The sequence below is a fragment of the Microtus oregoni genome, unplaced genomic scaffold (genome assembly GCF_018167655.1).
Source record: "Microtus oregoni isolate MIOR12 unplaced genomic scaffold, Mior012 000113F_ref0000058, whole genome shotgun sequence".
Lineage (NCBI taxonomy): Eukaryota > Metazoa > Chordata > Mammalia > Rodentia > Cricetidae > Microtus > Microtus oregoni.
Window position 1 is genome coordinate 2,888,032 of NW_024544742.1, and position 26,767 is coordinate 2,914,798.

General features: G+C 39.6%; 1 protein-coding gene across 1 annotated transcript in view; it reads left to right on the top strand.

Annotated features, from left to right (window-relative positions):
* LOC121443862 (probable ubiquitin carboxyl-terminal hydrolase FAF-X) overlaps positions 1 to 26,767 on the top strand; it is a gene marked incomplete at its 3' end in the record, with an annotated part of 122,774 nt that overhangs the window by 34,689 nt on the left and 61,318 nt on the right. Inside the window, exons 10-11 of the mRNA XM_041645613.1 lie at positions 17,638 to 17,742; positions 24,996 to 25,202. Coding sequence (XP_041501547.1) covers positions 17,638 to 17,742; positions 24,996 to 25,202 — 312 coding nt within the window. The remainder of the gene's footprint in view (positions 1 to 17,637; positions 17,743 to 24,995; positions 25,203 to 26,767) is intronic.

The window sequence follows — 26,767 nt, forward strand, 5'->3', positions numbered from 1 at the left end:
GGTGAGATCTTCTCCCAGTCAGTAGGTTGCCTTTGTGTCTTAGTGACAGTGTCTATGCTTTAGAAGCTTCTCAGTTTCATTTATTCAATGTTGCCCATAATGCCTGTGCTGCTGGGATTATACGTAGGAAGTGGTCTCCTATGCCCATAAGTTGTAGAGTACTTCCCACTTTCTCTTCTATCAGGTTCAGTGTGTACAGATTGATATTGAGGTCTTCAATCCATTTGGACTTGAGTTTTGTGCATGGTGATAGATAGGGGTCTATTTTCATTCTTCTACAGGTTGACATCCAGTTATGCCAGCACCTGGATTTGTTGAAGATGCTTTCTTTCTTCCATTGTATACTTTTAGCTCCTTTATGGAAAATCAGGTGTTCATAAGATTGAGGGTTAAAATCCAGTCCTCTATTTGATTCCATTGGTCGACTTCTCTGTTTTTATGCCAATACCAAGCTGTTTTCAATACCATAGCTCTGTAATAGAGTTTGATGTCAGGGATGGTAATGCCTCCAGAAGTTCCTTTATTGTATTAGATTGTTTTGTCTATCCTGGGTTTTTTGCTTTTCCATATAAAGTTGATTATTGTCCTCTCCAGATCTTTGAAGAATTTTTATGCGACCTTGATGGGGATTGCATTAAATCTATAAATTCCCTCTGGTAAAATTGCCATTTTTACTATGTTGATCCTCCCAATCCAAGAGCAAGGGAGATCCTTCCATTTTCTGGTATCCTCTTCAATTTCTTTCTTCAATGCCTTAAAGTTCTTGTCAAATAGATCTTTCACTTCCTTGGTTAGATTATCTCAAGCCCTGAAAGTCTTTGTTTTTTTCTTTTATGCTACTGATGTGTCTTACCCTCTGAGCTTACATGGTAAGATTTTGATTTTGAACTTTATTTTGGTTCACCTTTTCTTTACCAGTTCTATTTTTTCTTCATCTATATTTTCATGTCTTGAATTTTTATTTCATTCAACTTTTTTTATCATGTTTATAAATGCTATTTTGAAGTCCTAGTGCTTCCAATATGTCTACCAATAAACAAATATATATGTGCTTCCAATAAATTACTTTTTCAGACCCAAACAGTAGTGTTGCTATGTTCTAGGTGAAGCCATATTGTCTTTGTTATTCATGTTGTGTTTACACTGACTCTGCTTATCTGTAGTTATGTTGTTTATTGGAATAGAGCTTTGTTGAATCTATTACACCAATCTGACAGTTGATTGGCCAGAAGAATGATGCTTGGATCTCAGTTTTCACAGCTCAGTTCTGAAACCTGATTAGAGTTGGGGTTTAGACCCCAACCATGTCCAAGTTGTTGTAGTGATGGGGTTGGGTGATAAGCTATCGGACCTCCAGTGACAACCAATCCTGGAGTTCCTTCAAGGTCTTTAAGTCAGAAAAAGGACTAGGATTACACTATTAAGGATGTGAATGAGTACAAAGAAGATGGAAGAGGTAGAGGTTGAGGAGGAGCTGAGATGGGCAGGTAGCAGAAAGTCTAAGAGTACTCTCCAGAAACCAGAATGAAAGAGGGTACGGTGTGCACAGTTAGACTACCTAGGTTCCAGACAAGTGTGGCACTTCTAAGGTCCCTAGTAGATAGTGGTTCACCAGTCAAACAAAAGGAGATGGTCTCAGAAGAATTACTGAAACTGACAGCAAGGAACAACTATAGAGATGCTGCCAAGTTTTTTGTTCAGATAAAATATTTTATATTTCCTTCATTAAACATTTAGGTTCCTTTCTTTTTTTTAACAGAGCAAAGGACTTTATTCATTATTTCTTTAAATTTTATATATATAATATCACAGATACATATGAAACATTAAATAAAAATACACAGCATAACAGTTATAACAGTAACATATAAGTATATAGTACCAAGTAGATAATAAGCTGGTGGTGGTGGCACACACATTTAATCCCAGAACTTGGGAGATAGGGACAGGCAGATATCTGGATTTAAAGCTATCTTGGTGTACAGAGTGAGTTCCAGGACAGCCAGGAACTCTTGTCTCAAAACAGACGGAGAGGGAGAGAGAGAGAGAGAGAGAGAGAGAGAGAGAGAGAGAGAGAGAGAGAGAGAGAGAGAGAGAGAGAGAGAGAGATTTTGGATAATATAACATTTAGGCACTCAAACTAAAAGACTGTGAGATAATGAATATACTGACTTGATTGACACCAATAGTTATTTCTAAATATATGACTATTAAGGCAGAATTTCATATGTCTTAAATATGATTTAAAATTTTTAATTATTTAAAACAACTTAAGTTTAATTATAATTTGATTCTACCCAAGTCTTTCCAGATCATTTCTTCCTCCCTGTTTATCCACCCAAATTTTAAGTTCTTTCCCAAACAAAAGGAAGGAAGTATAACAACAAACCCAGGAAACAAAGTACAAAAACAAACTTCAAACTTTAGCTAAATAAAAGCACACAAAAAACTGTGGAATCTATTTTTTTTGTTCCTGGAACGAACCTTGTAGACCATGCCAGCCTTGAACTCCCAGAGATCCACCTGCCTCTGCCTCCCAAGTACTGGAATTAAAGGCATGTGCCACCACTGCCCAGAATCCATTATTCATTGTTCAACTACTGCTAAACATTAGGCCTCTCCTGGAGTAGTTATTAATCCCTGTAGGTATTATAGTGTCTAGGTTTTATTCATTCATTAATTCTTTAATAACAGTGTAAAATGCAAGATAAAACAAAAGCAACCACATTGAGTCTGATCAAGGCAACTCAACAGAAGGAAAAGAGCCCAAGAGAAGGCACAAGAATCAGAGAACCACTACTTTGCACAGTAGTAATTCCATAAAAACATTTAACCTGGAAGTCATTATATATTCATAGAGGACCTGATGTAGGCCCTGTACATGTTGCCTCAGTCTCTTTGCTCAGTTGGTTTAGAGGCCTTTATTCTCGTTTTGGCTCTTTTGTGCCTCCTTTTCCATGGGGTTCCCTGGACTATTGAGTTGGGGTAATTTGATGGAGACATCATTTAGGGCTGAGTGCTCTAAGATCACTCACTTTCTGCCTACTGTTTGATGACAGGCCTCTCTGTATTTGTTTCCATCTGCTGCAGGGGAAAGTTTCTCTTCTGATGATTGAGTAAAGAAGGCACTGATCTGTAATGTAATACCATCAGGAGTCATTTATTCACTATTTTTTAATAAACCAGTCTTACTTGGTTTTGCCCTAGGCCTCTGGACTATCTAGTCTTAGGAGCTTTTAAACACAGGGGCTGGAAAGATGGCTCAGAGGTTAAGAGCATTGCCTGCTCTTCCAAATGTCCTGAGTTCAATTCCCAGCAACCACATGGTGGCTTACAGCCACCTGTAATGGGGTCTGGTGCCTTCTTCTGGCCTGCAGGCATACACATAGACAGAATATTGTATACATAATAAATAAATATTTAAGAAAAACACAGGTAGGTTAGGGTATGGTTTCTGTGAAGTAGACATTAAGTCGTTATATTGGTTGTGTTACTCCCACAAGCTTTGTGCCACCATTGCCCTATCATATCTTTTAGGCAGTCTACATTCTCCATAGGATGAACTGTCACTTCTGTTATTCAGCATGAGCTGTCACTTGTCACAAGGCATTCTGTCAGATGTAAAATGAACTATCAGAATTGTTTTGATTGGTATTTCCCTCATTGCTGAAAGATGTTGGCCATTTAAGTATCCTCAGTCACTGAATTTCCTCTATTTAGAATTCTCTGTTTATATCTGTACCCATTGTTTGTTTGTTTCCTTGATAGTTTCTTGAGTTCTTTATTTATTTTGGATATTAGGTCTCTATTGGATTGGAGTTGGTGAAACATCTTTTCCCATTCTGTAGGCTGCCACTTTGAATAATGTGTCCTTTGCCTTGCGGAAACATCTTCAATTCATGAGATCCTACTTATTAGTTATTGATCTTTTAAATATTTATTTATTATGTATACAATATTCTGTCTGCAGGCCAGAAGAGGGCACCAGACCCCATTACAGGTGGGCACCAGACCCAATTACAGGTGGCTGTGAGCCACCATGTGGTTGCTGGAAATTGAACTCAGGACCTTTGAAAGAGCAGGCAATGCTCTTAACCTCTGATCCATCTCTCCAGTCCCTTAGTTATTGATCTTACTGCCTGTACTATTCTTGTCTATTTCTATGTCAGTGCGTTCAAGACTGTTGTCATTTTCTCTTCTATGTGGTTCAGTGTAAGTGGTTTTATGTTGGGGTCTTTCATCTATTTGAAGTGTTTTTTTCAGGGTAATAATTATAAATCTATTTTCAGTCTTCTACAGTTTGACTGACCTTTCAAGATTTGTTAAGAATTGTGTTGGGATTTTGATGAAAGTGGCGTTGGTTCTGTAGATAGCTTTTAGTAGCATGGCCATTTTTACTATTTTATCCTACTGATCCATGAGCACAGACAGGTTTTTCAGTGTACTGGTGGTGTCTTCTTCAGTTTATTTCTTCATGACTTTTAAGTTTTCATACAGGTCTTTTATTTGCTTAGTTCAAAATACCCAGGTTATTTATGTTTGAAGCTTTTATAAAAGATGTTTTTTTCCCTAATTTCTTTCTCAGACTGCTTGTCATTTGAATATAGGAAGGCTCCTGATATTTGTGAGTTAATTTTGTGTGCAGATCCTTTGCTGAAAGTGTTATCATCTATAGAAATTTCCTGGTGGAATTAGTCTTCGGTAACTTGTGTATGTTACCATATTATTTGTAAATAAATATATTTTAACTTCTTCCTTTTCAATTTTTAACCCTTTGATCTCCTGTTGTCTTATTACTCTAGCTAAGACATCAAATTTTGAATAGATGTGGAGAGTGGACAACCTTGTCTTGTTCCTCATTCTAGTGAAGTCTAGAGTTTCATTTCTCTCCATTCAAGATGCTGTTGGCTATAATCTTTCCGGAAACTGCCTTTGTTATGTTGAGATATCCCTAATCCCTCTAGGACTTTTATCATGAAGATATCTTGGATTTTGCCAGAGACTATTTCTTTCTTTCTTTCTTTCTTTCTTTCTTTCTTTCTTTCTTTCTTTCTTTCTTTCTTTCTTTCTTTCTTTCTTTCTTTCTTTCTTTCTTTCTTTATTTATTTTTTTTTATTGAGAAAAGGAAAAAAAAAAGTACCCGCCTCCTCCCAGCCTCCCATTTCCCTCCCCCTCCCCCAAACTCCTCTCCCCCTCCCTCTCTAGTCCAAAGAGCAGTCAGGGTTCCCTGCCCTGTGGAAAGTCCAAGGTCCGCCCTCCTCCGTCCATGTCTAGGAAGGTGAACATCCAAACTGACTAGGCTCCCACAAAGCCAAAACATGAAGTAGGGTCAAAACCCCGTGCCATTGTCCTTGGCTTCTCATCAGTCCTCATTGTTCGCCATGTTCAGAGAGTCCGGTTTTATCCCATGCTTTTTCAGTCACAGTCAACAGAGAGTATTTCTTTTTTTTTTTTTTTGATTTTTTTTTTATTAAGAAAAGAAGAAAAAAAAACATAAACAAAAAACAAGTTTCCACCTCCTCCCAGCCTCCCATTACCCTCCCCCTCCTCCCACCCTTCTCCCCCTCCCCCCACTCCTCTCCCCCTCCCTCTCCAGTCCACAGAGCAGTCCGGGTTCCCTGCCCTGTGGTAAGTCCTAGGTCCTCCCCCCTCCGTCCATATCTAGGAAGGTGAACATCCAAACTGGCTAGGCTTCCACAAAGCCAGCTCATTAAGTAGGATCAAAACCCCCTGCCATTGTCCTTGGCGTCTCATCAGCCCTCATTGTTCGCCATGTTCAGAGAGTCCGGTTTTATCCCATGCTTTTTCAGTCACAGTCCAGCTGGCCTTGGTGACCTCCCAGTAGATCAGCTCCACTGTCTCAGTGGGTGGGTGCACGCCTCGTGGCCCCGACTTCTTTGCTCACGTTCTCCCTCCTTCTGCTCCTCATTGGGACCTTGGGAGTTCAGTCCAGTGCTCATGTGTGCGTCTCTGTCTCTATCTCTATCCATCACCAGATGAAGGTTCTATGATGATATGCAAGATATTCGTCCATATTGCTCTAGGATAGGGTCATTTCAGATTCCCAATCCTCAGCTGCCCAAGGAACTAACTGGGAACCTCATCTTGGGCACTTGGGAGCCCCTCTAGGGTCAAATCTCTTGCCCACCCTAAAGTGGCTCCCTTAACTAAGAATTGTGGTTCCGTGCTCCCCTATCCACCTTTCCTTTATCCCAATTCTCCTGATTCCCCAAGTCCCCCCTCCTTCCCTTCTACCTTTTCTCTCCCCATCTCCCCTTACCCCCATCCCACCCCACCCCCAAGATCCTAATTTTCTCCCCGGCAATTTGGTTTAATTCCCTTAGCCAAGAGGATAACTATATGTTTTTCCTTGGGTTCACCTTCTTAATTAGCTTCTTTAGGTTCACCTATTGTAGACTCTGTGGCCCTTATTTATGGCTAGAAACCAATTATGAGTGAGTACATCCCATGTTCATCTTTTTGGGACTGGGACACCTCACTCAGGATAGTGTTTTCTATTTCCGTCCATTTGCATGCAAAATTCGAGAAGTCATTGTTTTTTACAGCAGCGTAGTACTCTAGCGTGTATATATTCCATACTTACTTCATCCATTCTTCCATTGAAGGGCATCTAGGTTGTTTCCATGTTCTGGCTATTACAAATAATACTGCTATGAACATAGTTGAACAAATGCTTTTGTCATATGATAGAGCATCTCTTGGGTATATTCCCAGGAGTGGTATTGCTGGGTCCAAGGGTAAGTTGATCCCGAATTTCCTGAGAAACCGAAACACTGACTTCCACAGTGGTTGCACAAGATTGCAATCCCACCAGCAATGGATGAGGGTACCCGTTCCTCCACAGCCTCTCCAGCAAAGGTTATCCTTGGTGTTTTTGACTTTAGCCATTCTGACAGGTGTAAGATGATATCTCAAAGTTGTTTTGATTTGCATTTCCCTGATTGCTAAGGAAGTTGAGCACGACTTTAAATGTCTTTTGGCCATTTGAACTTCCTCTGCTGAGAATTCTCTGTTCAGTTCAGTGCCCCATTTTTTAATTGGGTTAATTAGCATTTTAAAGTCTAGTTTCTTGAGTTCTCTATATATTTTGGAGATCAGACCTTTGTCTGTTGTGGGGTTGGTGAAGATCTTCTCCCAGTCAGTAGGTTGCCTTTGTGTCTTAGTGACTATGTCCTTTGCTTTACAGAAGCTTCTCAGTTTAAGTAGGTCCCAATTATTCAATGTTGCCCTTAATGTCTGTGCTTCTGGGGTTATACATAGGAAGCGATCTCCTGTGCCCATCTCCTGTAGGGTACTTCCCACTTTCTCTTCTATCAGGTTCAGTGTGTTCGGGCTGATATTGAGGTCTTTAATCCATTTGGACTTAAGTTTTGTGCACGGTGATAGATAAGGGTCTATTTTTATTCTTCTACAGGATGACATCCAGTTGTGCCAGCACCATTTGTTGAAGATGCTTTCTTTCTTCCATTGTATACTTTTAGCTCCTTTATCAAAAACGAGGTGTTCATAGGTTTGTGGGATAAAATCCAGGTCTTCTATACGATTCCATTGGTCGACTTCTCTGTTTTTATGCCAGTACCACACTGTTTTCATTACTGTAGCTCTGTAATAGAGTTTGAAGTCAGGGATGGTAATGCCTCCAGAAGATCCTTTATTGTATAGGATTGTTTTGGCTATCCTGGGTTTTTTGTTTTTCCATATAAAGTTGATTATTGTCCTCTCCACATCTGTGAAGAATTTTGATGGGATCTTGATGGGGATTCCATTGAATCTATAAATTGCCTTTGGTAGAATTGCCATTTTTACTATGTTGATCCTCCCAATCCAAGAGCAAGGGATGTCCATCCGTTTTTTGGTATCCTCTTCAATTTCTTTCTTCAATGCCTTAAAGTTCTTGTCAAATAGATCTTTCACTTCCTTGGTTAGATTTACCCCAAGATATTTTATGCTGTTTTTGGCTATTGTGAATGGTGAAGCTTCTCTGATTTCCCTCTCTGCTTCCATATCCTTTGTGTATAAGAGGGCGACTGATTATTTGGAGTTGATCTTGTATCCTGCCACATTACTAAAGCTGTTTATCAGCTGTAAAAGTTCTTTGGTGGAGTTTTGGGGGTTGCTTATGTACACTATCATATCATCTGCAAATAACGAAAGTTTAACTTCTTCCTTTCCAATTCGAATCCCCTTGATTCCATTATGTTGTCTTATTGCTATTGCTAGAACTTCAAGCACTATATTGAAGAGGTATGGTGAAAGTGGACAGCCTTGTTGTGTTCCTGATTTAAGCGGGATGGCTTTGAGTTTCTCTCCGTTTAATTTGATGTTAGCTGTCGGCTTGCTGTATATAGCTTTTATTATATTTAGGTATGACCCTTGTATCCCTAATCTCTCCAAGACTTTTAACATAAATGGATGTTGAATTTTGTCAAATGCTTTTTCAGCATCTAATGAAATGATCATATGGTTTTTTTCTTTCAGTTTATTTATATGCTGGATTACATTGATAGATTTTCGTATGTTGAACCAGCCCTGCATCTCAGGAATGAAGCCTACTTGATCATAATGGATAATTTTTCGGATGTGTTCTTGAATTCGATTTGCCAGTATTTTGTTGAGGATTTTTGCATTGATATTCATGAGTGAGATTGGCCTGTAGTTCTCTTTCCTGGTTGAGTCTTTGAGTGGTTTTGGTATCAGAGTAATTGTGGCTTCATAAAAGGAGTTTGGTAATGACCCTTCTGTTTCTATATTGTGGAATACATTAAGGAGTATAGGTATTAGATCTTCTTGGAAGTTCTGGTAGAATTCCGCATTGAAACCATCTGGTCCTGGGCTTTTTTTGGTAGGGAGGTTTTTGATAACCTCTTCTAATTCTTCGCGACTAACAGGTCTATTTAGATTGTTCACCAGGTCCTGATTTAATTTTGGTATATGATATTTATCTAAAAAAGTATCCATTTCCTTTACATTTTCCAATTTTGTGGCATATAGGCTTTTGTAGTAAGATCTAATGATTCTCTGAATTTCCTCTGTGTCTGTGGTTATGTCCCCCTTTTCATTTCTGATCTTATTAATTTGCAAATTCTCTCTCTGCCGTTTGATTAGCTTGGGTAGTGGTTTGTCAATCTTGTTGATTTTCTCCAGGAACCAGCTTTTTGTTTCATTGATTCCTTTTATTGTTTTCTGTGTTTCTATTTTGTTGATTTCAGCCCTCAGTTTGATTATTTCCAGTCTTCTACTCCTCCTAGGTGAGTCTGCTTCTTTTTTTTCTAGAGCTTTCAGGTGGGCTGTTAAGTCTCCAATGTGAGCTTTCTCTGTTTTTTTTTTTTTTTTTTTTTTTTAAATAATTTTTTTTATTAAGAAAAGAAGAAAAAAAAACATAAACAAAAAACAAGTTTCCACCTCCTCCCAGCCTCCCATTTCCCTCCCCCTCCTCCCACCCTTCTCCCCCTCCTCCCACCCTTCTACCCCTCCCCCCACTCCTCTCCCCCTCCCTCTCCAGTCCACAGAGCAGTCCAGGTTCCCTGCCCTGTGGTAAGTCCTAGGTCCTCCCCCCTCCGTCCATATCTAGGAAGGTGAACATCCAAACTGGCTAGGCTTCCACAAAGCCAGCACATTAAGTAGGATCAAAACCCCGTGCCATTGTCCTTGGCGTCTCATCAGCCCTCATTGTTCGCCATGTTCAGAGAGTCCGGTTTTATCCCATGCTTTTTCGGTCACAGTCCAGCTGGCCTTGGTGAGCTCCCAGTAGATCAGCTCCACTGTCTCAGTGGGTGGGTGCACGCCTCGTGGTCCCGACTTCTTTGCTCATGTTCTCCCTCCTTCTGCTCCTCATTGGGACCTTGGGAGCTCAGTCCAGTGCTCCAGTGTGGGTCTGTCTCTGTCTCCATCCATCACCAGATGAAGGTTCTTCTTACTTAGCTTCTTTAGGTTCACCTATTGTAGACTCCGTGGCGCTAATTTATGGCTAGAAACCAATTATGAGCGAGTAAATCCCATGTTCATCTTTTTGGGTCTGGGACACCTCACTCAGGATAGTGTTTTCTATTTCCATCCATTTGCCTGCAAAATTCGAGAAGTCATTGTTTTTTACCGCAGCGTAGTACTCTAGCGTGTATATATTCCATACTTTCTTCATCCATTCTTCCATTGAAGGGCATCTAGGTTGTTTCCAGGTTCTGGCTATTACAAATAATACAGCTTTGAACATAGTTGAACAAATGCTTTTGTCATATGATAGAGCATCTCTTGGGTATATTCCCAGGAGTGGTATTGCTGGGTCCAGGGGTAAGTTGATCCCGAATTTCCTGAGAAACCGAAACACTGACTTCCACAGTGGTTGCACAAGATGGCATTCCCACCAGCAATGGATGAGGGTACCCGTTCCTCCACAGCCTCTCCAGCAAAGGTTATCCTTGGTGTTTTTGACTTTAGCCATTCTGACAGGTGTAAGATGATATCTCAAAGTTGTTTTGATTTGCATTTCCCTGATTGCTAAGGAAGTTGAGCACGACTTTAAGTGTCTTTTGGCCATTTGAACTTCCTCTGCTGAGAATTCTCTGTTCAGTTCAGTGCCCCATTTTTTAATTGGGTTAATTAGCATTTTAAAGTCTAGTTTCTTGAGTTCCTTATATATTTTGGAGATCAGACCTTTGTCTGTTGTGGGGTTGGTGAAGATCTTCTCCCAATCAGTAGGTTGCCTTTGTGTCTTATTGACTATGTCCTTTGCTTTACAGAAGCTTCTCAGTTTAAGTAGGTCCCAATTATTCAATGTTGCCCTTAATGTCTGTGCTTCTGGGGTTATACATAGGAAGCGATCTCCTGTGCCCAGCTCCTGTAGGGTACTTCCCACTTTCTCTTCTATCAGGTTCAGTGTGTTCGGGCTGATATTGAGGTCTTTAATCCATTTGGACTTGAGTTTTGTGCATGGTGATAGATAAGGGTCTATTTTCATTCTTCTACAAGATGACATCCAGTTGTGCCAGCACCATTTGTTGAAGATGCTTTCTTTCTTCCATTTTATACTTTTAGCTCCTTTATCGAAAATCAGGTGTTCATAGGTTTGTTGGATAAAATCCGGGTCTTCTATACGATTCCATTGGTCGACTTCTCTGTTTTTATGCCAGTACCACACTGTTTTCATTACTGTAGCTCTGTAATAGAGTTTGAAGTCAGGGATGGTAATGCCTCCAGAAGATCCTTTATTGTATAGGATTGTTTTGGCTATCCTGGGTTTTTTGTTTTTCCATATAAAGTTGATTATTGTCCTCTCCAGATCTGTGAAGAATTTTGATGGGATCTTGATGGGGATTGCATTGAATCTATAAATAGCCTTTGGTAGAATTGCCATTTTTACTATGTTGATCCTACCAATCCAAGAGCAAGGGAGGTCCATCCATTTTTTGGTATCCTCTTCAATTTCTTTCTTCAATGCCTTAAAGTTCTTGTCAAATAGATCTTTCACTTCCTTGGTTAGATGTACCCCAAGATATTTTATGCTGTTTTTGGCTATTGTGAATGGTGAAGCTTCTCTGATTTCCCTCTCTGCTTCCATATCCTTTGTGTATAAGAGGGCGACTGATTTTTTGGAGTTGATCTTGTATCCTGCCACATTACTAAAGCTGTTTATCAGCTGTAGGAGTTCTTTGGTGGAGTTTTTGGGGTCGCTTATGTACACTATCATATCATCTGCAAATAACGAAAGTTTAACTTCTTCCTTTCCAATTCGAATCCCCTTGATTCCATTATGTTGTCTTATTGCTATTGCTAGAACTTCAAGCACTATATTGAAGAGGTATGGGGAGAGTGGACAGCCTTGTCGTGTTCCTGAGTTAAGTGGGATGGCTTTGAGTTTCTCTCCGTTTAATTTGATGTTAGCTGTCGGCTTGCTGTATATAGCTTTTATTATATTTAGGTATGACCCTTGTATCCCTAATCTCTCCAAGACTTTTAACATAAATGGATGTTGAATTTTGTCAAATGCTTTTTGACATCTCTTCTGATTGATTTAAGTTTGATGTCAACTTTGTTAGAGATTAGTATGGCCACACCTGCCTGTTTCTTAGGTCCATTTGCTTGATAGGCCTTTTCCCAGCCCTTTACTCTGAGTAGGTGCCTGTCTTTGTGGTTGAGGTGTGCTTCTTGTAAACAGCAGAATGTTGGATCCTGTTTTCTTATCCAATCTCTTAGCCTGTGCCTTTTTATAGGTGAGTTGAGTCCATTGATATTAAGTGATATTAATGACCAGTGGTTGTTAACTGCGGTCATTTTTTTTTTTAGTCGTAGAGTTTGTGTGTTTCCCTTCTTTGATTTGTGTTGGTGAAGGGTCTCTAGATGTCTGAGTTGTTGTGGTCATTGTTGGACTCCATGGTTAGTGATTTTCCTTCAATTACTTTCTGTAAGGCTGGGTTTGTGGCTATGTATTGTGTAAATTTGTTTTTATCCTGGAAAATTTTATTTTCTCCATTTATAGTGAATGAAAGCTTGGCTGGGTATTGTAATCTGGGCTTGCACCCATGGTCTCTCAGTTTCTGCAGTACATCTATCCAGGACCTTCTGGCTTTCATGGTTTCCATGGAGAAGTCAGGTGTAAGTCTGATAGGTTTACCTTTATAAGTAATTTGGCCTTTTTCCTTTGCAGCTCTTAATATTCTTTCCTTATTCTGTATGCTTTGTGTTTTGATAATTATATGGCGAGGGGATGGTTTTTTTTGATCCAGCCTATTCGGTGTTCTGTATGCTTCTTGAACCTTCATAGGTATATCTTTCTTTAGGTTGGGAAAGTTTTCTTCTATAATTTTATTAAATATATTTTCTGGACCATTGAGCTGCCCTTCTTCTCCTTCTTCTACTCCTATTATTCTTAGGTTTGGGCTTTTTATTGTGTCCCATATTTCCTGAATGTTTTGTGATGAGCGTTTGTTGGACTTGCTGTTTTCTTTGATCACTGTGTTTATTTTCTCTATGGTATCTTCAGAATCCGAGAGTCTTTCTTCTATCTCTTGTATTCTGCTGGTTATGCTTGTTTCTGTAGTCTCTATTCGTTTACCTAGATTTTCCATGTCCAGCCGGCCCTCTGTTTGTGTTTTCTTCTTTGCCTCCATTTCAGTTTTCAGGTCTTGCACTGTTTCCATTATCTGTTTGATTGTTTTTCCTTGGTTTTCTAGGGTATCATTCACTGATTTATTCAATTCTTCAAACTTTCTGTTATATTTCTCATCCATTTCTATAAGGGCGTTTTTTACATGCTGTTTAAGGGTGTCAATCACTTGCATGAAGTCAATCTTTTCTCCTTCTTGATTAAGGGGTTCTTGTCCTCCCATTGTGAGGTCGCTTGTTTCTGGTGGCTTCATGTTGCTTTTCAGCTTGTTGGGCGAATTCTTGCCTTGACGTCGGCCCATCTCTTCTTCCAAATGCTCCCTATGGATCTTCTTTTACCGGATCAGGTCTCCTTGCCTACCAAACGCTGGCTCTCCCCAATGTTGGCTTTCCTGGCGCAGAGAGATCAGGCCTCTGTGCTGGTTGGGCAGCTCGCAAACAAAGCACCTACCCAGCTTGGTGCAGGCAGGCCACAGAAACAAAGGAACTGCTGCCCGCCCGGGAGCCCCGAGAACTCGGACCCAGCGCCCAGATAGGCTGGGCTGGGCGATGCCACACGCCAAAAGAGGGCGGTGGGGCCGAAGTGGGGAGGGCTCTGGACGGAAGCTGGGTGGGCCAGGAAGAAAGAGGCAGCACCCAGGGAGTAGAGGCCCTGCAGAGAGCCCAAGAAGGACAGGGGGCCAAGGAACCCCCGAGCTCCCCGTCCCAGGCTGGCGACGTGGGCCAGAAACTCACCCCAATGCTGGGTCTCCTGGCGCCGAAAGATCAGGCCTCCCTGCTGGTTGGGCAGCTTGCAAACAAAGCGCCTACCCCGCTTGGTGCAGGCAGGCCACAGAAACAAAGGAACTGCTGCCCGCCCGGGAGCCCCGAGTACTCGGACACAGCGCCCAGATCGAGTATTTCTTAATCTAACGATTTGATTATGTGTTTTTTTCTTTCAGTTAATTTTCATTTTATTTATTTTTGATTTTTTGAGACAGTTTTTTGAAATAGTTTTCAAGACAGTGTGGCTTTGGAGCCTGTCTTGGACTTTCTCTGTAGATAATACTGGCTCTGAACTGATGGGGTGTAAACGACCGGCAAATAGGATTAATCAGGCTAGCTTTAATATCAGCTTTATTAAGGGGAAGAAGAGGATAGCTAACAAAACCAAGGTTCCAACAAAGAGCAGGAAACAGAAGGGAAGACTGGGGAGTACACCCGCAAGATTTATAAGTAAATATTAGCCTAAGGGGATCCTGCCCTTCAAACAAGGTGATTGGCTTGCCTTCCCCCACATCTCCCCCTTTTGTCTAAATAAGACAGAACCAAACCAAATACAACTATATACAATAAGAACAAATAATAAATATAAAATTACAAATAACAAACAATATTGAGCAAGAAACCTGTAACAAAAGTTTTACTAAACATTCTATTTCAAGGAATCTAAATAATGTAGAGAGTAATTGCAATTATCTAATCTTCAACTCCGTCAAAGATCTGAGAGGGGAAGTAATATTACTTAAGCAAACAGGAAGAACAAACGAGAAATTTCCAAAATGTGGAACAAATGACAGAGACAGCTGACTGCCTGTGCAATCACCCAACCTCTCATTAGCAATGTTGAGTCAACCAACTTTGGCTAAGGCCTAACATAACTGGCAGATCGTTATCAAAGGCAAGAAACTTTTTTTAGAACTATCCTACCCTGTCTTGGCAAGATAGGACAATCCTGTTTTATCCACTTACGGATATTTTGTATCTTTGTCAGTAGTTGAGGTGTGGGCTTTTCTTTTGCCTGAAGGCCAGTTGTGCGAAGAAGAAGACAAGCTCCCAGTGGAGTGTCTTTGGTGCTCAACGTTCTCTCAGGAGTAGAGCGGTGTTGCCAGGAGTGACTGTGTCTCATTGGCACGGAATTCCTAGGTTAGATTAAAGGCCATTTTCTACAGCTCTTCGAAGAAGTTGAAGATTATACTATCTATACTAAATATCTCTATGTATCTAAAGAACCTGATTATCCTAATATAAATATGACAAAGATATAATTTTCAATACCTATCTAGCTTGAAGACTAAGAGAATAAACAACTGTGCAATATATGAGGACAATGATCTCCAACTGTAAACAGTGTCATTACATAAATAATATCAGAGGTAGAAATGTATATTGCGATATGGTAAATATATTAATACAATATAAACAGGTATAAGCATACTCTTATACAAGAAATAGAGGTAGAAGCATACTCACATTTAATATTCAGTATATCAATATACAAGAATCCCCTCAACCCGTATCAACCACTAAATGATGTCCCTAAACCTGAGGGTAAACTCCGCTGGGAGAGGGGATGTCGTCCTGTAATAGGGCTTTAAGCTGACATGGGGGCGACGTTCTTCTTAGGGGGTCCTGTGAAAGCAAATGATGGTAAAATTCCCATAATAACATTTGGCCTAAGAAAATTGTAACTAGCCTCTGAGTGTTTCTAGGAGATCTGGCTCAAAACTGGAAGTTAAACCACAGACAATGTGCTATGTGAATTAGAGTATGGCTGTAAACAGCAGTGGGAGCGTGGATGGCGCTGCCTGAGAGGTTAGAGTGATTGGGGGGAGCTCGCTTGGATGGAGTCACGTGCCCTGTGGTGCGCCTACCTTACTGCAGCGCTGGCGGTAACAGCTGGCTAGAACTGCAGCAGGGTTGTGCTCATTCAGCCGGGGCTGTACTGCTGCCAACCAAGCTCGAATGCTGGGAAACTCAGCCGAGACAGGCGGGAGGGGTTAGCGCGCTGGGCTTCCCCTACACTGAGCTCAGAGATCTGCCTGCCTCTGCCTCCCCAGTGCTGGGATTAACGGTGTACACCACTATTTCTGTGCCTTTATGTTTATTTATGTATTTTGAATTATCCCTGCATCTTTAGGATGGAGCCTGTTTGAGCATTGTGGTTGATTTTTTTTTTGAATACTTGGGTTTCTTTTTTATTTTCTTTGACAGGTGTAGTTAACTTTATTGATGGTATTCAAGAGAGTAGGGCTTCCTAAGCTCCTCCTGCTATTCTGGGGGTCTGGGATGGAAACTGACGAAGATGCTCAGTGTCAAGGGTTGAGTTAGGATAGAGACTGCTCAGCAACCGAGGGCGCCTCTCTTTTGCTGTGTCCTTGCTGGGATGGGGTTCCTGGGCAGGCTTCTTATTCCTTGGAGGCCATGTAGGCCATGAGGTCCACCACCCTGTTGCTGTAGCCAAATTCATTGTGGTACCAGGAAATGAGCTTTACAGAGTTGTCATTGAGAGCAATGCCAGCCCCAGCATCGAAGGTGAAAGAGTGGGAGTCACTGTTAAAGTCACAGGAGACAACTTGGTTTTCAGCCTAGCCCAGGATGCCCTTTAGTGTACCCCCAGATGCCTGCTTCACCACCTTCTTGATGTCGTCATACTTGGCAGCTTTCTCCAGGCGGCATGTCAGATCCACAACGGACACATTGGGGGTAGGAACATGGAAGGCCATGCCTGTGAGCTTCCAGTTCAGCTCTGGGATGACTTTGCCCACAGCCTTGGCAGCTCCAGTGGATGCAGGGATGATGCTCTGGGCAGCACCACGGCCATCTCACCACATCTTGCTAGAGGGGCCATTCACAGTCTTCTGCATGGCTGTGATGGCATGGACTGTGATCATGAGTCCCTCCACGATGCCAAAGTTGTCATGGATGACCTTGGCCATGGCAGCTAAGGAGTTGGTGGTGCAGGAAGCATTGCTGACAATCTTGAGGGAATTGTCATACATGTCATAGTTCACACCCATCACAAACATGGGGGCATTCGCGGAAGGTGGAGATGATAACCTGTTTGGCCCCACCCATCATGTGGGCCCCAGCTTTCTCCATGGTGGTGAAGACACCAGTTGACTCCACAACATACTCGGCACCGGCTTCGCCCCATTTGATGTTGGCAGGATCTCCCTCCTGGAAGACGGTGCTGGCCTTCCTGTTGATGATAAGCTTCCCATTCTCAGCCTTAACTGTGCCTTTGAACTTGCCATGGGTGTAGTCATACTGGAACATGTAGACCATGTAGTTGAGATTGATGGCAACAACGTCCACTGTGCCAGAAGTGAAGGCAACCCTGGTAACCAGGCATCCAATATGGCCAAATTCGTTCCCTCTGACCTTTACCATTGTGTCTCTGGAACGAGGCTGGTACTGCATGAAAAGAAGCTCCCTAGAACAGGGAGGAGCAGAGAGCCTACTTGGGTTTCTAATTTTGAAAAAGTTTACTATATTTTATAGACTAAGTTTTTTTTCCTGAATATTATTGGTGTTTTAATCTTTAATTCTTTAATTAATTTAATAAGTTAAATTAATAATTTCTTTTTTATTAAGTACTTTAAGTGGAAAAACTAAGTTGCTTTAGTTTCAGTGGAAATTGTTTTATGTTAAGGGTTATTCTTACACTTTCAGGTGAGAAGGTAACTAAGGGTTATCCAAGTCATAATACAGTGGTTTATATTTACTTTTACCTTTTTTTGTTTTCTTTCTTTGAAGGCAGGAAAGCATGAAGCCATTGTGAAGAATGTACATGACCTACTAGCAAAATTAGCTTGGGATTTTTCTCCTGAACAACTTGATCATCTTTTTGATTGTTTTAAGGTAAAAGTACAAATAATAAAATATTGCTATTATTTAATTTGGTCTTCTTTGCTTTTATGTGCCTTTGGAAAAAAACATTGATCATTGGATAGTTCCTTTTTCTTCTAATTAGAACTTATAAGTGGTTTATATAATAATTTCTGTCATGCGTATGCACTTGTAACCATTTTAATTCTGCTTAGTTCTTTGACTTTAGTCTTTTCTGGAAATTTTAATGTTTATGGTAAAATATCTTACATAAATATAATGAAGGGTGGGATGATGAGGAGAAAATACCTAACTGCTCAACCATGATAAAATAATAAGAAATATTATTTTGTACATACTCTGTAATGTGTATTTGCATTTGTATTGATGGAATTGTTTAACTATTAAGTATTCTTTTTCTGTGTATTTGGTTAGAAAGTTGACTAATCAAAAGTTAGAACCCTGTTACAGTATTAGTGTACAAATATTCTAGTTACCATTGACTTTATTTTTTTTAAATATTTATTTATTTATTATGTATACAATATTCTGTCTGTGTGTATGTCTGCAGGCCAGAAGAGGGCACCAGACCTCATTACAGATGATTGTGAGCCACCATGTGGTTGCTGGGAATTGAACTCAGGACCTTTGGAAGAGCAGGCAATGCTCTTAACCACTGAGCCATCTCTCCAGCCCCCTTACCATTGACTTTAGCTATACAAGATTTCTTGTTTAAAATCATTATTACATTTTTGGCAATAACTTTTACTAGGCCCTGAAGATAAAGTATTTGTTTGATAATTTTCATTAAAATGTGAAGAATTATATTCTATATCCCAATTGCTGTTAATGCCAGCTATACCTTGGAGAAATTCATAGTATATACTGTAGGATGCCTGTTCAGCATTTTAACAGTTGTAGTTTTGTAGGCCCCAAACTGAAATTAAATGTGTATAAATTATAGAAGGATACAGTAGAAGATACTCTCATTAAAATGACAAAAACCAATATATTAGAACCATTTTATATATAGGTGGAGCTATCTGAGGGAAAGAAATGAAGTGATATTCTAAAAAGTAAAGTTGTTTGATATTGTGAATACTACTGGCATGTTTATGTATATTTTTTACTAATTTTTATTGAGCTCTACATTTTTCTCTCCTCCCCTCCTTGCCTCTCCATTCCCTATCAACCCTCTCTTAAGGTACCCATGTTCCTAATTAACTCAGCAGACCCTCTCTTTTTCTGCAATCTATGTATGTCTCTCTTAGGGTCCTCGTTGTTGTCTGGGTTCACTGGATTTATGATTTGTAGGCTGGTTTTCTTCACTTTATATTTTAAAACCACATATGAGTGAGTCCATGTGATAATTGTCTTTCTGCATCTGGATTGCCTCACTTAAAATGATGTTTTCTAGCTCCATCAATTTGCCTGCAAATTTCAAGATGTCATAATTTTTTTTTCTGCTGTGTAGTGCTCCATTGTGTAAATGTACCACATATCCATTCGTCAGTCGAGGTGCATTTAGGTTGTTTCCAGATTCTGTTTATGACAAATAATGCTGCTATGAACATAGTTGAGTACATGTCTTTGTGGAATGATTGAGCATCCCTTGTGATATATACCCAAAAGTGGTACTACTGGGTCTTGAGGGAGGCTGTTTCTTAATTTTCTGAGAAATTGCCACACTAATATTGAAAGGGGCGGTACCAGCTTGCATTCATACTAGCAATGTAGAAGTGTTCCCTTTACCGCACAGCCTCTCCAGTATAAGTTGTCATCAGTGCTTTTGTTCTTGGCCATTCTTACAGGTATAAGATTGAATCCCAGAGTTGTTTTGATTTGCATTTCTCTGATGACTAAGAATGTTGAACATTTCCTTAAGTGTCTTTCAGCCATTTTAGATTCCTCTGTTGAGAGTTCCCTGTTTAGGTCTCTACTCCATTTTTTTTTATTGGATGATTTGTTCTTTTGATGACGAATTTCTTGAGTTCTAGTATATTTTGGAGATCAGACCCCTGTCTGATTTAGGGATAGTGAAGATCTTTTCCTGTCTGTAGGCTGTCATTTTATCTTGTTAACTGTGTCCTTTGCTTTACAGAAGCTTTTCAGTTTCAGGAGGTCCCATTTATTAATTGTTTCTCTCAGTGTCTGTACTGCTGGGGTTGTATTTAGGAAGTGGTTCCCTGTGCCAATGCGTTCAAGTGTACTTGCCACTTTCTCTTCTATAAAGTTCAGTGTGGCTGGCTTTATGCTGAGGTCTTTGATCCATTTGGACTTGAGTTTTGTGCATGATGATAGATATAGATCTATTTTCATTCTTCTACATGTAAATATTCAGTCATGCCAGTCCATTTGTTAAATATGTTTTCTATTTTCCATTTGATATTTTTTGCTTCTTTGTCTAAATTGGGTGTTATATTTCAAAGGATTAATATCCGGGTCTTCAGTTTGGTTCCATTGGTCCTCCTGTCTGTTTTTATGCCAAAACCAGGCTGTTTTCAGGGTTGTAACTCTGTAGTAGAGCTTGAAGTCAGGGATTGTGATGCCTTTGGAAGTTCTTATATTGTACAGGATTGTTTTGGCTATCCTAGGTTTTTTGCTTTTTCATTTTAAGTTGAGTACATTGCTTTCAGGGTCTGTGAAGAATTTTGCTGAGATTTTGATGGACATTGCATTGGATCTGTATATTGCTTTTGGTAAAATCGCAATTTTTACTATGTTAATTCTGCCTACCCAAGAGGGTGGGATACCTTCCACTTTCTGGTGTATTCTTCAATTTCTTTCTTCAAAGCTTTAAAGTTCTTCTTCTTCTGTTTTTTTTTTTTTTTTTTTTTTTTGGTTTTTCGAGACAGGGTTTCTCTGTGGCTTTGAAGCCTGTCCCGGAACTAGCTCTGTAGACCAGGTTGGTCTCGAACTCACAGAGATCCGCCTGCCTCTGCCTCCCGAGTGCTGGGATTAAAGGCATGTGCCGCCACCGCCCGGCCTTAAAGTTCTTGTCATACAAGACTTTCACTTGTTTGGTTAGCGTTATTTCAAGGTATTTTAATGCTGTTTGTGACTATTTGTGAAGAGTATTGATTCTTTTATTTCTTCCCCAGCCTTTTTATCATCTGTGTACAGGAGGGCTACTGATTGTTTTTGAGTTAGTCTTGTATCCTGCTACATTGCTGTAAGTTTTTATGTGTTGTAGAAGATCGTTGGTAGAATTTTTGGGGTCACTTATGTAAACTATTATATCATCAGCAAACAGTGAGAGTTTGACTTCTTCTTTTGCAATTTGTATCCTTTGATCTCCTTTGGTTGTCTTTGTCTTATTGCTGTAGCTAAGACCTCTAGAACTATATTGAATTGATATGGAGAGAGTGTACAACCTTGTCTTGTTCCTGATTTCAGTAGGATCTCTGGGAGTTTATTTACAGTTAGTTTGATGTTGGCTGTTGGCATGCTGTATGTATTTAGGTTTGTTCCTTGTATCCCTGCTCTTTCCAAGACTTTTATCATGAAGGAATGTTGTTGAAAACTTTTTTCAACATCTAATGAGATGTGGTTTTATATTTTAGTTTGTTTATTTGGTGGATTACGTTGACAGACTTTCATACAGGGAACCATCCATCCCTGCATCCCTGGAATGAAGCCAACTTTATCATGGTGGATGATGGTTCTGTTTTGTTCTTGGATTTGATTTGCCAGTATTTTATTTAGTAGTTTTGCATCAGTGTTCATGAATGAGATTGGTTTGTAATTCTTTTTTTTTTTAGTGTGGTTTTTCTTTATGTGGATTGGGTAATTGTAGCCTCATAAAAAGAATTCAGCAATATTTCTTTTGTTTTTTTGTATTGAACAATTTGAGGAGTGTTGGTATTAGTTCTTTAAATCTTGTATAATTCTGAGCTGAAACCATCTGCTCCTGGCTTTTTTTGTTTAGGAGACTTTTGATGACTGCTTCTATTTCTTCAGCAGTTGTAGGTCTGTGTAATTTGTTTATCTGGTCTTGATTTAATTTTGGTAAGTGATATTTATCCAGAAACTTGTCCATTTCCTTTAAGTTTTTCAATTTTGTGGAGTACAGGTTTTTGAAATTTGACCTGGATTTCCTCCATGTATGTTGTTATGTCCCCCTTTTCGTTTCTGATTTTGTTAATTTGGATATTCTCTCTCTGCCTTTTGGTTAGTTTGGATGAAGGTTTGTCTATTTTGTTGATTTTTCTCAAAGAACCAACTCTTTGTCTCATTGATTCTTTGTATTGTTTCTTTGTTTCTACTTGTTGATGTCAGCTATCATTTTGATTATTTCCTGCTAATTCTCCTGGGTGAGTTTTCTCCTGTTTGTTCTAAAGTTTTCAAATGTTCTGTTAATTCACTAGTGTGGGATTTTCCAGCTTCTTTATGTAGGAATTTAATAGCTTTCTTTTTAACACTGCTTTCACTGTTTCCCATAAATTTGGGTATGTTGTTTGGTCATTTTCATTGAATTTTAAGAAGTCTTTAATTTCTCCCTTTATTTCTTCTTTTACCCATCAATAATTCAGGTGAGCATTGTTAAATTTCTATGTGTTTGTGGGCTTTCTGGAATTAGTATTGCTTTTGAATTCTAGTTTTAAGCCATAGTGGTCTGATAAGATACTTGGCGTTATTCCAGTTTTTCTGTATTTGTTGAGGTTTCTTTTGTTACCACGTATGTGGTCAGTTTTCAGAAGGGTTCCATGAGGTACTGAAAAGAATGTATATATTCTTTCATATTTGGATGGACTATGCTTTAGGTGTTTGTTAAGTCCATTTGAGTCTTAAAATCTGTTAGTTCCCTTATTTGTTCATTTTTTGTTTGACTGACCTGTCCAGTGGTGAGAGGGGAGTGTGTTAAAGTCTCCCACTATTAGCGTGTGGGGCTTAATGTATGATTTGAGCTTTAGAAGTGCTTCTTTTACATGAGGGTGCTTTTGTATTTGGGCCCTAGGTTTCCAATATTGAGAGTTTCTTTTGATGGATTTTTCCTGTGACTAATATGAAATGAACTTCTTTGTCTCTTTTGATTGATTTTAGTTTGAAGTCTATTTTATCAGGTATTAGAATAGCTACACCAGGTTGTTTCTTAGGTTCATTTGACTAGATATTTTACCCTTTACTGTGAGGCTATGTCTGTTTTCATTGTTGGTGATGTTAATTTGTGTGTTTTTCCCTTCTTTGGGATTTGCTGCTTTAAAATCATCAATTGTTGTAGTATGAGGGCTGCTTGTCAGGATTTCTGTCCTGCCTGGCTCCCACAGTCTTTAGGTCCTAAAGAAAATCACACTGAGGTCTCCATAAGTTTATTAACTGATTGGCCCATTTGCTCAGGCTTCGTATTAGCTCTTATATATTAACCCATAATTCTTATCTATGTTAACCACATGGCTCTGTACCTTTCTTAGTCATGCAGATCACATCCTGTTTCTTCTGTGGTCTGGGCAGGACTCGGGAAAGAGCTTCCTTCTTCCCAGAATACTCCTGTTTTCATCGCCCGCCTCTGCTTTCTTTCTGGTTCACCCGCCTATACTTCCTGCCTGGCCAATCAGCGTTTATTTAAAACATGATTGACAGAATACAGACAATTCTCCCGCACCACTTTCCCCTTTTATTTTTTTAAACAAAGGAAAACATCCTTAGTCCATTTTTTGGGAATGTGGGCACAGTATTCCATGCTACTTCCAGCTGGTTGGGAGCGCTGATAATCTTATGGGGAGCTACAGAAAATGTAGAATTATGATCAAGTCCTGACTGGAGTATCCTGTGAGTCTTGATCATCTCAGGTGGCAGTCTTGAATCTGTTCTGGATGTAGAACTCAGACATCTGGGCTGTCTGTTCCTATCAGAGATTTCTCAGCTGGTCTTCCTTGATCAAACCAGATTTTTCTTAACTCAGAATGAATCCACAGCCTCTCATGTCCTGAGGAAAAAGCAAAATCTCTTCTCCAAAGTAACATACCTCTTGACTTCAATTTTGAAATCAAGGTATTTTCAAAGTACCTAACTTGGATTAATTTAGCAGCATTTATAAGCAAATATCTTTTAGCAGCTATTGCTCCTTCCTCAGCATTCAAACAATTCAGAGAGAGCATAATAACATACATTGTCCAGATTCTCTATGTGTTTTCCATCTTTATGCAGTTTTATTTTAAACTGTATTTTTTATTTTTAATTTTTGGCTTTTTGAGACAGGGTTTCTGTGTATCTTATCCTGGAACTCACTCTGTAGACCAGGCTATCCTTGAACTCACAGAGATCCACCTACCTCTGCCTCCCAAGTGCTGGGATTAAAGCTGTGTGCTACTACACCCTGAACTCACAGAGATCTGTCTACCTCAGCCTCCCAAGCTTTGGGATTAAAGACGTGTGCCACTGTACCTTGAACTCACAGAGGTCCATCGACCTCTGCCTCCCAAGTGTTGGGATTAAAGGTGTGTACCACCACACCCAACTATTCTCTTCTTTTTTTTTAAGGACTTTAACTGCTTTCTTTTCCCTCCCAAACCAGCATATATTTTAACACAGAGTAAACCATTAAGAGGTTTTTTTTTAATCTCTCTTTACTGTATATCTCTCTTTTTCTGACTACACGAGTCTTTAATTTACCAAGCAATATGAGTAGGATTAAACCGTGGCTTTGATGTCTGGATTCAGCTCATTCCTTGGCTTTCTGCGATGCCAGCATCATAGCAGAGGTACTGGCTGTAGCCATGTTTATTGCCACAACTCTGTGGTGTTTCAAGGTCCCTGCCAGCAAGCAAGCTGCAACAGTGTGCTCACAAACCACACTCAAATGCCCCATAATCAGACCGCTTGACTGAAAGAGTCAGAGTTTGCCCTGGCAGGATGGCCCAGAAAACCGGCATTTTAAAACTGCACAGCTTTTTTCCTGCTAAGTCTGAAAACCGAAAAGCGTGCAGTCAGCTTTTTATCAACACTATTTAAGTGTTTCGTGGCAGGACCTCTTAAAAGAGCTGCAGTTTTACAGCTAAAGCTGAGTCAGGAAGCTTCTCTTAGATGAGAGCGCTTGCTTGCCTCTAGCAAGCAGAGCAGACCCGAGAAATTGTGGCTACCAAGAAAACATGCTTTACTTTATTCTTTCCCAAGCTTTCTCAGGCTTTCTATGGATGCAGTTATCCATGTGGGTGCCATTCTTAGTAGGATCCAAGATTCAGTGGTTTTTCCTCATAGTACAGTCAGTGTTACAGTTCTAGTTACCCCATTGGTCACTCTGTGCTCTGCTCCAGTAGATTTTGCTGTGTCACTCCTATTTTTTCTAGGCAAGTTGGACAAATGCAAGTAAGAAACAACGTCAAAAGCTTCTTCAACTGATTCGTCGCCTTGCAGAAGATGACAAGGATGGTGTAATGGCACACAAAGTATTGACTCTTCTGTGGAATCTAGCCCACAGTGATGATGTACCTGTAGATATCATGGATCTCGCTCTCAGTGCCCACATAAAAATACTCGATTATAGTTGTTCCCAGGTTAGAAAGTGCTTCATTACTTTGTTTGTTAACTCTTTTTATTTTGTTAAATATGATGTCTTAGTTGGAGGACAGTTGCATTTTATTCCATAATTTTTGTTTTCAAAGACATTTTTAATTATTAGTTGAATTTTGTTATAGAATCCTCTTTAGCATCTTCAGTTAAAGATTTAGTAGGTATGATGTATTCTGTTTTGAAACAAAAGTTTAAAAGGTGTAGGTACAGGTTTCTTTATGTTTTACTCATTTGAATAAATCAGGTCATGAAAAATCAAAGTTAGGTGTTCCGAGGCCTGAAATATAGGTCATCAGGAATAGGTGGTTGCAATGCAGACCTGATGACTTTGTTTTAATCTTTGGATCCTGTAGTAATAAGGGCGGCGGGGATGCATCCCCAGCACCCCGGCTGCCTGGCTAGCTTATGCCCGAAATAACAACACACAAACTGTATTCATTTAATCACTGCTTGGCCCATTTCTATCTAGCCTCTTCTAGGCTAATTCTCACATATTAATTTAGCCCATTTCTAATTATCTGTGTAGCGCCCCTAGGTGCGCTTACCGGGAAGATTCTAGCCTATATCCATCCTGGGTCGGAGCTTCATCACGTGCGTCTGCCTGGGAGCTGGGAGCATGGCGTCTCTCTGAGGCATCTGCTCCCGAGAGGAGAGCTGTGGAGTCTGAGCTCACTTCCTCTTCCTCCCAGCTTTCTGTTCTGTTTACTCCTCCCACCTATCTTCTAACCAATGAGGGCCAAGCAGTTTCTTTTTATTTAACCAATGACCTTCCTCCATCAGGATCCTACCTTAAAATAGGAGACAACAGACTTTATGAATTTTTCCTCTTGCCTCTACACTTTGAACTACTGCTTAATGCGTGCACATATAATTTTTCAAACTTAAATTGGTCATAGTTATGAAAATGTATTGCCGATGTTTTGAAAGTACTTACAGAACTATCTTTATCAAAATACTCTTAAAATCTCTTATGTGTTAATTGTTATCCTTATATGTGTAAATAAGAGAATATTCTTAGGCTTGAATACTTTTTAAAAAGACAGTCATAGTCTAGACTACATACTTATTCACATAGCTGAAGGTTTGTTTCGATTCTGAAGAAGATACAAATAAAAATTTATCTTAGCTGTTTCCTTCTACAGTTAGATAAAAATACAGTAGTTTTGGATTTTCAGAGGCATGAGGAGGAAATCAATCTGAATCAAGTTACTTAATCAGATCATGGTATATTATGTATTTGATAATGACATTTTACTAAGCATTTAAAATTGTTAATAAGGTTCTTGCAAACAAATAATATTTTATCAAATAGAAAAGCATTGTAAGTAATCAAAATAATTATTATAAATGCTCATCTAGCACTTGCTTATTCATATTACTGCTTTGGATACTATCTTGAATTTGGCCAGATTATTGGTTATTATAGTCATTACGATAGTAAAATTTTCTTTTTCAAATTCAGCCTTTATCTCTTGTTATTTTGAAAATGCAGTGTTTATTCCTAGGCTTCCCATTGAAGACTTGAAAAGTAGTGACAAATTTAGCAATC